General features: G+C 39.7%; 1 protein-coding gene across 2 annotated transcripts in view; it reads right to left on the bottom strand.

The window, feature by feature from the left end:
• Positions 1 to 626: 626 nt before the first annotated feature.
• LOC121429721 (solute carrier family 2, facilitated glucose transporter member 5-like) overlaps positions 627 to 15,097 on the bottom strand; it is a 45,473-nt gene continuing 31,002 nt past the window's right edge. For both annotated transcript variants that reach the window (XM_041626911.1, XM_041626912.1), the window contains exons 4-10: positions 11,925 to 12,049; positions 10,965 to 11,080; positions 7,652 to 7,811; positions 7,016 to 7,209; positions 6,401 to 6,613; positions 3,781 to 3,984; positions 627 to 2,760 (exon numbers count right to left, since the gene is read on the bottom strand). In XM_041626911.1, coding sequence (XP_041482845.1) covers positions 2,587 to 2,760; positions 3,781 to 3,984; positions 6,401 to 6,613; positions 7,016 to 7,209; positions 7,652 to 7,811; positions 10,965 to 11,080; positions 11,925 to 12,049 — 1,186 coding nt within the window. In that variant the 3' untranslated portion in view covers positions 627 to 2,586. The remainder of the gene's footprint in view (positions 2,761 to 3,780; positions 3,985 to 6,400; positions 6,614 to 7,015; positions 7,210 to 7,651; positions 7,812 to 10,964; positions 11,081 to 11,924; positions 12,050 to 15,097) is intronic.

The following is a 15,097-nucleotide window of genomic DNA, read 5'->3' as shown; positions in this document are numbered from 1 at the left end:
AATAGATCAATTCCATCACCCTGTGTTATTGCAATTGCATAATACACTATTCACTAGTGCTCAGTAAATAAAAATATTACTAGGTATTCATATATTCGTTACAATCTTTTAAAAATGAGTCAAGATTGGTTCAAAGACATTATATCATCGTCGAATCGGTTCATATATCATTATTGTCATGGTATATTTGAGCAGCGTTCCAAGGAGCAACTTGATCCCTCTTCCTCTTTTAAATGAAAAGGCAATGATATCGCCTCGTCTGATTAGCTAAGAGCACATTCAGTTAAGGTCATAATCATCATGATTTACAATAAGCTTCATGACACGCTCTCACGCTCTTAAATTCTTTGATTTTTTTTCAAATTAATGTACCAAAATGTATGTTTTTAAACATGATTAATTGAAATAGCTTTAATGGTATCCATACCAGCCTTCATATTGGCACTTGGCAGTAACCTAAACAGTCCTAAATTTTCCTGCTGAATTGTAATATAAAAATACGGGAAGACAGAGCAGTCTGAACATAGTCTGCAGGCACAGACCCTGATTGAAACTTCGATCAACAAGTGTGTCTCCACGCAAAGACTAGCACATACAAAACTTCCTGTTTCAATTCAGCGAGAGGGCCTTCAGTACACAAGGCATGAGAAGGCTGCAATTCAGACCCTTTACTCGAGTGAAGGGTTTGCACAGCAGACTAGTCTGAACACGTGAGGTAATACGTTATGTTAATGTAGTGAATATTGTCAGGCAGTGTGCGGTGCACTATCTAATAATATACAGTGGTGCCAAAAATGAACCCCACGAGAAAATGCACTCCTTCACGCTGAGTGTCGAATGGAGACAACAACACTTCAATGTTCAGAGATCACAGAGAAAAAAACTTTACTGAATGTAATACTTTATAATCTGACTTCACAATGAAATAACTATCTAAAACATGGCAGAACTTGGAACACTTTAGATAATTATGTTCATTTTTTGGTGGGGCTCACTAACTTTTTAGCAGCGCTCTGATTAGAAACATAACTCAATCGATGAACTTGTTCAAGGCTTAAGTGTGTCATTGTAAAAACAGACATGTTTAAATGACCATAACAATCATTGATTTAAATGAAGGTGGAAACTTTTTAATACAGTAATGATTTCACACACACACACGCATGTGTACAACTTATACACATCGCACAAGATAGTACCACACTCACACACACATCAAATTTCACAAAACATTGAATATACGTATTTAAATCTCAATTTAGTGTTTTCACCTTCACACACAAACGAGCGTTCACTGACGCATTTATATACACACCTAAAACCACCCCCACACACTTACCCACAGTTGCGCATTTTTAACACGTCAAATTTCATTCTAAACATTTAATCTACTACAACTTTCTACGCACATGATTAGCGAAATAAAACGACAATAATACACACAATATAAAAACATTTACAAGTCAGCCTATGGCATATTCAATTGGTTTCTTACTTGACTATCAAACATTAGAGGTAAAGAACAATACTACAAATACCAACATTTCTACTCCAATCTACAACTAGTATTTTATAGCTAGTCTCTAAACTATTTTTTACATCTTTAAAAGATATTCCATTGTCGCAAAATAGATAGATTGTTCATGTTTAATCAACGTGGATTTCCATTTCATGTCATTACAAATCAAAATATATCCACAGAAATTTAGTGATAACATTATTACCGATACAAACACGTTTTTCAGAGGGAGGTGAAGAGTGGACGTGAGGGCTGAGTTGATTCCCTGTCTATTTCCATAGCCCCGTTTACATTCCTACGATCATCGATACTCAAATGCTAATCCTAGGGTGATAATATCCTGCTTATCGTATGATCACCTCAGCGTGTCGTACGATGATCGTAAGATTTTCGTATGGAATTCAGGATCATCACAGGGTCTACATTCCGTTTCGAGCGAGTTATGCAATTACAATGTAATCACATCGTAAGTACATCGTACGATCATTGCACACTCATCATACAAAAACATTGTAGACTAACCCACTATTCCATGGTCGTAGCAAATGTAAACGAGGTGTTATAAATGGTTGCATTTGATACTAGAATGGAACCACTCAAATAAAACTTTAAACAAATATATCGTTCCAAATACGAAATTCTATTCAAGAATGACGAGGTTGTTTCTCTTTCGCACAGAATACATGAGAGAGTTCTCGTGCAAGGCGCACGACGTGCCAAGGACATATATTGAAAATGCCCGACGAACGACAAAGGACAGCTGGGAGGTCTTTGTAAAAACTTTTTTTTAAAATGAAGGACAAAGTTTTGTCTCAAGTTTCAGAGCTGACCAAAGATTGCAAATATGCCGTTAGTCCGAAAGAACGAAACGGCTGTTTTGATTCACCAAGTTTGGACAAAGACTTCTTAGGTGTTCTTTGTCACGAAGGGCATTTGAGAACACAATTTCTCTGTTCTTGACTCCGTTGTGCGTCGCGGAACGAAAACTTCCGATATCGTGTGAGGCACCTACTTATCACGTGTTTTGGTGGAGCATATCCGGTTACAAAGGTCTTGAGGTGAATGAACTACTGACGATTCTCGAGCTCTACATTTCCCTTGCCCCTCCCTCTGTCACGGAAGGCAGACACTATCTCATCAAAGCTTCGGTTCTTGGTCTCAGGGACGTAGAAATAGATGAAGACGGTGGTAACGACCACGCAGATGGTGTAGATGAGAAAGATGTACTCGCCGATAGCTCCCTGTAGACAGTGAAACGATGTAAAGTAATACATGTAATAATAATAATAATGACGTTTTATTTACCCAGGTCGGCCACTTCAATCATAAGACTGCTCTTCCAGCATGCCCTGCATAACATAATATGATATAATTACCGTTCTTCTGTCTAAAACGCTGAGCGCCAAGCAAGAAGGCAGAAGGTCCCATATCTATAAGTCTTTGGTATGACCCGGCCGGGGATCGAACCCACGACATCCCGTTCATGAGGCAGACGCTTTATCACTGAGCCACCATGCGCGGGTGCTGTGAGCCATCATAAAGTAGACTTTACTTCATAATGACACAGTCATACCAATGAAACCGATTCCAAACCGATCCAATGACATGCCATTCCAAATAACGTAAAAGCTTCGGTCAGTCTGGGGTCAGTTTAGTTAGTGTAACTGAGCATCACCATCACTGCCATCAACCACCACGCCATCATCACCATCTCCACGACCACCATCATCATTACCTTCACCATTTTCACCACCACCACCACAATCACAAGGGCCCTTACAACCAACACCAACACAACCACCAACTTCACCATATCATTACCCCCACCTTCAACTCGAGCCATCAGTGTCATCATCACGAACACCACCAACACCCACATCAACACTATTATCATTACCAAACTCACCACCATCACCTCCACCAGAAACACCAATATCATCTCTAACCATTATCATCAACACCATTATCACCTCCTCCACCACCACCAATACATCTATTAGCACCTACACCATTACCATCATCACCATCACTAAAGTAAATATCATAACAGCCACCGCTACCACAAATACCATTATACAGAAATCACCGCCATGAACTTCACCATCGCCTCCACCACTATCATTAACTATACATCGTCGACATCAATAACGCCACCACCACCACCATTTTCTACCAACATCCACTACCAACATCACAATCAACACCACTATCACCGTCACCACTGGTACCACTTCCACAACTAATTCGCAACACTGACGTACCTGCATCGGCGGGAAGGTCAGCTGGACGATGAAGTTGGTCCACCAGTTGACCTGAATGGACACACTGACGGCAGAAGGGCGTGGACCCTGCGACCAGAGCTCTGCCGAGACCAGGTAAGGCAGAGGAGCGGGGCCGATTGCAAAGGTGATGATGTAGAGGTAAACGAAGACCAAACTTAACCACTTCAGCCAGTCGTACTGTGACTGTGTGTGCAATGAGAAGTGTGCTGAGTTAACATAGTGATTACCGAAGTTCAAAGGTCACCTATATCACGAATACATGATTTATCTTTAATTTGACACCTCGCTTGCGTCACAGTTTTTCACGAGTCACAGAGTTATAGTCCTTCGAAGAAGTACACTGCAAAAACTCTGGTGTTGATTTAACACCAGCCCGGAATTTATATATGTCCACACCGGAGAAGTGTTAAACAACACCAGTTTCGTTTTGGTCTAACACCAGATAGGTGTTTATACAACACCAATTAGTATTAAAACAGCATCGATTTGATTCCAAACTGGTGTTGTTTCAATACTTCTCTAGTGTGGACATATATAGATTCCGGGCTGGTGTTAAATCAACACCAGAGTTTTTGCAGAGGAGAGAACAAAACCTAATTTTTCCAAGTTTGTGTTAAATGAACTTGCGGAAAACGGTACCTATTTTGCAAGCTTTTGGTTTCATCAAAGTTTTTTTTAAGAAAGGATACCAAGAAAGTCACTGAGCCGTCTAAGCGTGAATGAGTTTTGTACCCTTCTCCTTCGCAGGACTATGCCTTTAATTCTGTTACACGTTACAATTGTGACGCAAGCAGGTGTCAAACTAACATTGACTAGAAAGAGGGGATTCTAAGCTTTACAATGATAGGTCATTTGCCAATTGTCTTTGCGATGAAAGATATGGTAAACGAACGATAATTTCGGGACGATCAAGTGCGATTCATGCCTTATTCAGAGGGGATGACAGCATCATCATTACCCCGCTTAGCCGGACCGGCTTTATCCCGAGCTGTAGTTTCCAGCAATTATAGCGCATTTCTATGAATTGTACTAATGTACTGTCCCCGACACTCTATAACTCAAGTGGGCTAAGCACATCACATCGGAGATTCTTTTCTTGCTAAAGGAAATTAATAATATAATAATAACGGCATATTTACCCAGGGTAGCCACTTCAGTCCCGAAAACTGTTCTCCCAGCGGGCCCTGCTATTATTATTACCCCGGCTACCTTGATCGGGCGCTCGAGCATTCAAGGAAATTCTTCCTACAAGGTGCCCATTCACCTTACCTGGGTCGAGTGCAGCACAATGTTGATAAATTTCTTGCCGAAGGAAATTACGCCATGGCTGGGATTCGAACCCACGACCCTCTGTTTCAAAGTCCGGAGACTAATTCACTGGGCCACAACGCTCCACGTCATCGCAATGGCTGACATTCAGCACACCAACCTCTGCTTAAAAAAATTCCCAAACGTAATAAAGGAATTTACTGACGGCTGTCTAGCGAAATAAATAATTAATGCTCTGAAAAAGACGATGATTTTCGGACAGAGTGGTTACAAAAAAAACACGACTGTTGTTTTTTCCTTGAAATGCTGGAAGCTTAATTAGCAGCTATGCGTCCATCGGGGTAATTAATGGTATGTAAATATTGTGATTATGTTTGTGATCTTACTGCCAACATTGCAAAAACTCAGGTGTTAATTTAACACCAGCCCGGAATCTACATTTGTCCACACCAGAGAAGTATTGAAACAACACCAGTTTTGATCAAACCCCGGGGGAGCACTTCCATTCACGAGTGGATACCATGCGTGACCATGGAGTCTCGCAAAGCACCCTAAACACGTAATTTCCATATTCTGAAAATGCACCCCTTAACAAGTATTGGCGTGTGAAACCCTACCCTTAACAAGTATTGGAAACAAAACCATACTCTTGGCAAATATTCCCTGAAATGAACCCCTAAACAAGTACAGGAATGTTTTATTGTTACGGGTCCTTCGGTCGTCGGCTTTACCTTATTTGGTTTAGTACGACCCCACCTTCTACACCTCGCGCAAATCGGACTCTAAACACGAAGTGTTGGGGCAAAAAGGACATCCTTTAAAAAACATTTTAATTTTGTTTTATCATCCCCGCAAATTCGACCCTAAACACGTAATTTTCCTAGCGAAATAGATACCCTTTTTTCATTATTTTTGTGTTTTTGACACCCTTATCACGTTACGTACGTAACGTGCCCTATCGCGAAAAAGACATCCTTTTTACGTGTTTTTTGGGTCGCGCATGGTATCCACTCGTCAATGTAAGTGCCCCCCCCCCCCCGGGAATCAAACCCATGCTGTTTTTATACTAAATGATCGCTCGGGGTTGTATAAACACCTATCTGGTGTGAGACTGAAACCAAACTGGCGTTGTTTAGCACTTCTCTGGTATAGATATAATATAGATTCCGGGCTGGTATTAAATCAATACCGGTGTTTTTGCAGTGAGTGAAACATAATTTACAGAAATTCATACAACACATTGGACCACCGGTACCGTCAAAAGAAGTAAAAACGGCTGCTATAAAAAATACCACCGTTACTGTGTAAAAAGAGGGAACGGGAACCTTACCTGGAGGGCGAGGGAGACAGTAAGACCGATGAGCCACAGAGCGATGACTCCGAAGGGATAGAGGAGTAGAGGTCGTCGCCCGGCCCTCTCGACAACCAATACAGAGACGATAGTCACGCAAACGTTGAGAGCGCCAAAGCCCACCGTCGCGTAAGCGACCTCGCTCTCGGACATTCCGGCTGCATCGTACAGTTCGGTCGAGTAGAAGATGATCTATGTGAGGGATACAGAGATGTAGGATAGCATTTCTTTTCCGTTGTCATAACCATCGCCTTTATCATCATTATCACCATCACTATCGCCATTATTACCATCTTTATCATTTTCCTCATCAGCCACATCGCGATCATAATCTTCATCACCATCATCATGGTCACTATCGTCATCATTATAAGTATCACTTTGGCTATCAATGTCACTTTTAACATCATCACCGCCATCATCGGCTTTATCATTAATATCATTATCGTCATCATCACCCTCACCATTATCATATCATTGTTATTACCATTACCATTATCATTGTTATCAACATCATCGTCATCATCACCAGCATCATCATCATCTTCGTAATCATCCCCTCCCCACTCTCAATCGTCAATACTCTAAGCTTACCGCGTTGATTCCCGACAGTTGCTGTCCTACGTGTACGACGACGCATATGATGAGGGGAAGCATCCAGGAGCGGTCGCGTAGACACACGAGATCAAACACACCGATCCGTTCTACGCTACTCTCGTTCTCGTGCTCTCGTTTCATTTCAACAATCTCGTCCCCAACGTTGTCTCTCCCTCGGAGCTGCTGCAGGGCTAAGGAATTGAGGGGTGTGAAATTAAAAACAAAGTTTATAAAAATATATTTTATATTCGACAAGGATTTACTCTTGTTAGACACAGTTCTCAAGTTGAGTTGAGTTCTGTTCGCATTAGTTCAAGTTTGTTTTTAATCATTATCTGAGAATTTATATACATATATATTATATTTATAATGAATATTATATATTCAGTATATACGTGATATCTGCTACTAACAATAGTTCTGAACTAAGTAAACATGGTAAAAGAGTATTAAAATCTGGAATAAAAAGAAGCTTTACTTAAGTTCTCAGCTTAAAACTAATGAATCAAGGTGTCCACAGAGTAAATACTCGTAAAATATAACGTCAAATATCACCATCGTGTAAATCTATTTGTTTGATTGTTTGTGTTTGTTCTGACTGACTTCTAATCTTGCCGTTTCATTGATTTCTACCTTTCACCGCCTTTTCCTCGTCATTCTTCCTGATGAGTAGCCATCTTGGACTCTCTGGGCAGAACGGGAGCATGATGAACTCGATAATTGTAGTGATGCCTGTCAATCCTAGTACAATTGACCATGTGGATTCGTTGTAGAATGCGAAGAAACCAAGACACTAAAAAGAAAACGAGACCAAGATTGGAGAGAGTGAATGCATCAGTTAATGCGAATTATCCAACCGAGTTCATTATTCGGCTCCTCATCAGTTCACCCAGATCCATTAATTGATAGCTTACGCGATTGGTGCTTGATCGTTCTTTAAGTTTCAGACTTGGCTACACATATACGTGTTTTTGACAAAAGAACATGTACAAAGAAATGTTTTATGTTGCATTGTGAACGAGGCCGTATAATAAAGAAAAGTTTCGAATGGTTGGTTTAGGTGTGGGTTGGTTCGCTGGTTGTTTGGATGTTGATTGATGTGATAGTTTGAAAAAAAATAGTTGGTTGAATGAATGTGTGTTTTCCGATTGTGCGGTCGGTTGTATGTTTGGATGACAGGATAATTGTTTGTAGATCGGTTGGTAGACTGGTTTAGTCGGTTGGTTGGCAAATTTGTCAGTCGGTCGGTTTAGTTGGTTGTATGGTTTATTGGTTGATTTATTAGCAGATTGGACAATTTATTGATTGGTTAGTTAGTAGATTGGTTGGACGGTTAGCTGGTTGGCATATTATTCGGATAATTGGTTTGTTGGTTGAACCGTTGGTCAGTCTGTTGATTGATTTGTTAGCAGATCGGACAATTTATTGATAGGTTTGTTAGTAGCTTGGTTGGACAGTTGGTTGGTAGAACCGTTGGTCAGTCTGCTGATTGATCAGTTTCTTATTTGACTGACTGGCTTATAGGTTTGCAGGTTGGTCAGTCGGCCGGTTGGTTGATTGGTCTGGCAGTTGGTTGGTCGGTTAGCTGATTGGATGGTTAGTTGATCAGGGTCCCGTTGCAGAAAGAGTTGCAATCAATTGCAACTATAAAGAGTCATGCGCAACTTGATTTTTAGCCAATCAGCAGCGCGCATTTGGGACTTGCGATTGATTTTTTGACTTGCGTTTAAACGCAACTCTTTCTGCAACGGACCCCAGGTGGTTTTGTTAGTTTAATAATCTGTCGTTCATTGGATTAGTTGATCGGTTGGTTGGCTGGTTTCGGTAATCGGTCAATGGCTTTGTTTTGGGAATTTACTGAATTGATTGGTTAGTTAGTAAATTAGTTAATTGGTTTGTTGGCAGATTGTTCGGACAGTTGGTTGGAACGTTGACCATTGGTGAATCCGTTTGATCGGTTGTCATTTGGTTGTTTAATTGGTTATGTCGGTTTATCAGTCGGCCGGTCCGTTGTTTACTTCCTTGTCCTGCCGGATAGTTAGTTGGTCGGTTGGCAGATTGGATGGTTGATTTGATCCGATAATTGGATTTCATACATGTAACGCATTGTTTGGACCATAAGGCAATCGCTTGGTAGGTGGGTTAGTTGGGTGATTGGACAGTTACTTAAATTGTTCTTTAATTGATCCGTCAGTTGGTGGATTGGTTGTTTGGCTGGTTTCGGTGATCAGTTTTGGGGAATTTACTGAATTTCGGTCGAGTCTCTTGAATACATGTATGTATAAACTATGTTTTCACTTAGTAAATAATCAAAACATCATCTCAAAATATCAAAATCAAACTCTGTACAATCACTTAAAAATCTCCCAAACCCACTCGAAACCTACATGATAACAAAGTAGTCTCCACGGGACAATGAGGTCGTCCATTACAACTACTTACGACTTCCTGTTCCTACTGCCATTTTCCTACCATGATCATTTAAGGTGGTAATCTAATTACACCACAAGGACATTCCTCTTGGGAAAACATTGCCATGTTCCTAAATCACATTTCAGAAGGTGTGAGAACATGTGCCAAAAAAAAAAACAAATTTGGAGAACAACAGTTTTGTGTTGGTGTGATTTACCAGAAGGAAGCATCAACAATTGAGACATTTGGGTCACATCTCGACAGGACTCTTCCTGACATAAATACTGTGTCTGCTACAGGGCACTGGCCCTGGAGAAATCCTGACTTAACCAAATATTTTGTTGTTGAATTTAGTGTTCACGTCCGTTTCGTTACCGGAGCCCCATAGCACAGAAGAATAATAAACATGATAAATCGAGAGACAATTAATATGAAAAATAATCATGTATCAGCTAGGAAAGGAACAATTCTTCGTCCTTGACCAATTCCGTGGCATGCTCGTTTCAAGTTATCCTCTGTCCTTTTCTTCTTATTTTCTTACTTTCCAATTTTCTCTATAGTCACTACTTTCCTATCATTTCCTTTTCAGTGAATTCCAGATAATTTCGCCCTCTATACTTCCTCCTTTCTTTGTTGACCCTTCCCAGGGTCTCACACGCCGAATTACGACAGGAAGGGAAAATATTAATTCGACCCAACCCGTTCCTAAGATTTGTAATTTCTTCTTATTTTAATAGCCAATTGACAAAAATGTATATGCATATGATTCTTTACGTATTACGCATTCTATGAAGGGAAATTGCTGATTTTTTCTTGCAAAAATGGAAAAGGAACATTCTTTTCTTTTTAGTTTTGGAACTAGTTGAATGGCGGAAGAATTAGGCATTTTCCTGTTCAGGTGATGAAAGTGTCTCGTTACAAGAGTTTCAATATAAATTTATTTTGATTCCCCCCCGTCAACAAACCTTTTGATGCATGGCCGTAAATGAAATGTCACAAATGATTTTCAGTATTCAATTCTTTTATTTCATTTCCATTCAAAACATAGTACAAAGTAATATAAAAACAATACAAATCAAATACAATTTTACAGAAGGGCATTCTTACTTCGTAAGTATACTACAGTATACTTGTAGTAGGAATTGTTCCCCTAATTGAACCCTTATTTCACATGAATTTTCCTCGATTGCTATACTAATAATGATGATGATGATATTAGCTAGGCTTATAAAGAACTTTTGCCCGAGGATACAAAGCACTGCTATTATTACCCCGGTTTAGCTGCGCTGCCCATGTCATAGGCGCGAGATATTTCTTCTTGCCGGGTACCCATTCACCCCACCTGCGTTGACTTCAGCAGATTGAGAGTAAATTTCTTGCTGAAGGAAATCACACCATGGCCGGGAATCGAACCCACATCCCTCCGATTGAAAGACGAGAGTCATAACCACTAGACCACAACACGCGTTTCTATGGGAAAATAATTACAGGTGTGGGACCTCTACCCTTGACGCGGATGACCGGTTGAACCTACCTGCCCAAGTAGAATACCAATGGTGATCAGAAGCTGATGTGTGACGGTGATGGCGCCCCTCAAATTAAAAGGGGATATCTCAGCAAGATACATGGGTACGATGGTTAATGATATACCTGTAAACAAACAAGAAAAATAATTCAAAAGAGTTTTATTGTTCTAGATATTTTAATAAACAAAATATTTACTCTGTACTAACTACTGACTACTCGGTAGTCTAGCTTAGCCGGGTAATTATAATAGAAGGGCCCGCTGGGAGAACAGATTTCGGAACTGAAGTGGCTACCCTTGGTAAATAATGCCGTTATTATTATTATTATTGTTGTTGTTATTACAATATCTCCCATATCGATAGATAGTAGTTTAGAGATCAGAGTCTAATTTCGAGATTTTTTTTCGAGATTAATTTTGTGTATAATCTTGAGAAAATATATTCGAGAGCAGACTCATCAAATTTATCAGTCTAAACTCAATAATTTATAGGGTTCTAAATCAATTTCGCCATTTTGTCCCCATTTTCTGATTTTTATGCGTCTGTATTTTATAGCGAAAGTCTATCCCTCGCAATTGAGTTTGGAAAATCTTCTTGCAATGCACTCAAGGCAAAGAAGTGCTGAAAGTGCATTGTCAGCTAGGATGTGATGACTGGAGTGATAATATATCTGTTAAGTGCTTAGAAATACTTTGAATGTATGAAGTGCTATATAAAAGCGGAATATTGTTATTTCCATTATATCATTATTATAATCATCCGTCTTATTGTCATTATTATGATTATCACTATTACATCATTATTATTATCATTACCATTATCATCTTCCTCCTCATCATCATTATCATTATTAATACTTTTTATCATTATCATTATGAATATCAGTTTTATTTTTATTTGATGTGATACATCAGAAAAATTGCATTTATAGAAATCCCATCATAGTATTCTGTCCATATTTTACTTACCGACGCTGAATCCGATGACGAAACGGCCGATGATGAGCATCTCCGGTGAATTAGCCGAGTAACAGCATCCCATCAAAATGGCCGCCAAGATGGAGATAAAATTATTGTACAAAAGGCCCCGGTTTCTGATAATAACAATAATAATAATAATAATAAACAGTTCTTGTATAGCTCATATCACAATTATGAATAATGTCTCTATGCGCTTGCAAAGGACTTGCATATTATTACCCCAGCTGTAGCTTGGCAGCCGTAATTACAAGCTGATTACTAAGATGACAGCGCACACGCATTTCAAGGAATACATTCCTGTCCGGTACCCAATCACCTCACCTGGGTTGAGTGCAGCACAATGTGGATAAATTTCTTGCCGAAGGAAATTACGCCATGGCTGGGATTCGAACCACGACCCTCTGTTTCAAAGTCCGGAGACTAATCCACTGGGCCACAACGCTCCACACCTCTGATATTAGAGGAAAGGGTAGCAAATGGTGTTACAAAAGGAATGTCTGGATCTTAATATGAACATCATTCGTATGCTATTCAAATGTGCTTTTGTTTTCCTTTAAGATACGACAGACTGCATGGTCACGTGACCAGACGATATATTAGGCAGAATAGAGTTAATATGCCTACTCACTTATTCAACTTTCACCTATCTCTTCTAAACATACGTTCTATTAGGCTCAAGTAAAGTTTGATAAGAAAAAAAAAGTTGATTTGAAATAAATAGAAAGGTGAAAAATAAACGAGCCTTACATAACACTAGATTTAACATCGAAATGGAAAGTAAAATACGACAGCCATTTTAGTTTCTCATATTTTGTCAAGAACAGTTACACTTACATCCACAACACGGATAATATAATGAAAGAGCTGATGATATCAGCACGTTTTCCTTTTCCCTTATTACATGAAATATCAAACAAAATTCGAGACCTTTTAGTCACTTTTTAGTCGAATACCCGCCCCAACATATTGCCTCGACGCATCGCGACGTTTCATAATCTTTTCCCCATGTGAAAGCATCTTTTTCAGAATAAATAAGCGACATCCGGGTACACAATTCTGAAGCTTCGCAGTATTTTGTAGGTGTATGTCACCCCTCCCCCCCCCCAAAAAAAAAAAAGAAAGAAAAGTGCTCAAACACGTGATTTCATCATGTACAATCACAGTCAAAGAGATCACGGTGCTTAACGAACACTGTTCTTTTTAACCTTCAGTTTTGTTTTCCGTTCATGTGCGACATACGTAAATAATCATGAAGATCATCTGCAGACATGGGCAGTTCCAGACTATTATAATGGGGGGGGGGGGGCAAGCCGACCTAAATGTGATACATAAGGGTATTGTCAACAGGGGCGGATCCAGCTTTCGCCTATAGGGGGCGGGCGGATTTTTTATTCAGCCACATATTCACCGATCGGCCGCTCGAAGTTGATTTTTGCTTGTTTCTTTGGAGGGGTAGTCCTGATAGTCACTTCTAAGCTTTATTCTTATAAATCAACATAAATATATAATGATATATATAATGATATCATAAGCCTCCCCCCCTAAAAAAAAAAAAAAAGTGCTCAAACACGTGATTTCATCATGTACAATCACAGTCAAAGAGATCACGGTGCTTAACGAACACTGTTCTTTTTAACCTTCAGTTTTGTTTTCCGTTCATGTGCGACATACGTAAATAATCATGAAGATCATCTGCAGACATGGGCAGTTCCAGACTATTATAATGGGGGGGGGGGCAAGCCGACCTAAATGTGATACATTGTCAACAGGGGCGGATCCAGCTTTCGCCTATAGGGGGCGGGCGGATTTTTTATTCAGCCACGTATTCACCGATCGGCCGCTCGAAGTTGATTTTTGCTTGTTTCTTTGGAGGGGTAGTCCTGATAGTCACTTCTAAGCTTTATTCTTATAAATCGACATAAATACATAATGATATATATAATGATATCATAAGCCTCCCCCCCAAAAAAAAAAAGAAAGAAAAGTGCTCAAACACGTGATTTCATCATGTACAATCACAGTCAAAGAGATCACGGTGCTTAACGAACACTGTTCTTTTTAACCTTCAGTTTTGTTTTCCGTTCATGTGCGACATACGTAAATAATCATGAAGATCATCTGCAGACATGGGCAGTGCCAGACTATTATAATGGGGGGGGGGGCAAGCCGACCTAAATGTGATACATAAGGGTATTGTCAACAGGGGCGGATCCAGCTTTCGCCTATAGGCCGGGGCGGGCGGATTTTTTATTTAGCCACATATTCACCGATGGCCGCTCGAAGTTGATTTTTGTTTGTTTCTTTGGAGAGGTAGTCCTGATACTTCTAAGCTTTATTCTTATAAATCAACATAAATATATAATGATATCATAAGCCTTATTTAAATATTGCAAGCGTGAGCTATTTTTTCAGGTATTTTGTCATTAATTTTAAACATTCTCGGCAGTGTTTGTGATCCTAAACGAGATGTGTATCCAACGAAATAATTTCTGCGAGTGCGAGCGAAAATTTGATACAGTGACATGGAAGATTTTTTTTTCAATTATTTTCCAAGTCTTCCCCTAATCTTATTTCATACATTCGTCTTGCTACTCTTATGTTTCCCTTCTTTTTCTCCTCTTTTTCCCTTTTTGTTTCTTTTTTCTGCTCCGCCAAAGAGGGGGGGGGAGCGCGGGCCCCTCGACCCCCCTGGATCCGCCTATATGGTTAAGTTAAGATCCACTGCTTTTCATACTCTTCTCAAATCCTTCCTTCTTTTGTCCCTCTTTTCTATTGATCTCTTTTTTTATTCTATTGTTTTCACAACTTCAAAATCAAGGAAAATCAAGGAGGGTGGTTTGTCCCTCTCCTGCCCCCCCCCCCTTCCTATGTTGCACCGCCTCTGTGTACAGATGAACTTCTCCGAAGTAGTAAATTCCTTTACGGAAGGTTATGGAAAGGGCGTTGAATTCGAAACATCTGCAATGCTTTAGCAATTTTTTTTAAATCTTTATTAACAGAGAGACAACTTTCAGGCAACGTGAACTTTCGTTATACCGTATTTGAATTTGCTAATTATTGTCGAAGTGAAGCTTTCTAAATTTGGCAAATACCAAAAAAAAAACACTCAAAATACTTCAATTTCTCTTTAGAAGATGCAAAAACACCCCCCAATTAAAATC

The sequence above is a fragment of the Lytechinus variegatus genome, chromosome 16 (assembly GCF_018143015.1).
Source record: "Lytechinus variegatus isolate NC3 chromosome 16, Lvar_3.0, whole genome shotgun sequence".
Classification (NCBI taxonomy): Eukaryota; Metazoa; Echinodermata; class Echinoidea; order Temnopleuroida; family Toxopneustidae; genus Lytechinus; species Lytechinus variegatus.
This window is presented reverse-complemented; position numbering and strand designations above follow the sequence as displayed.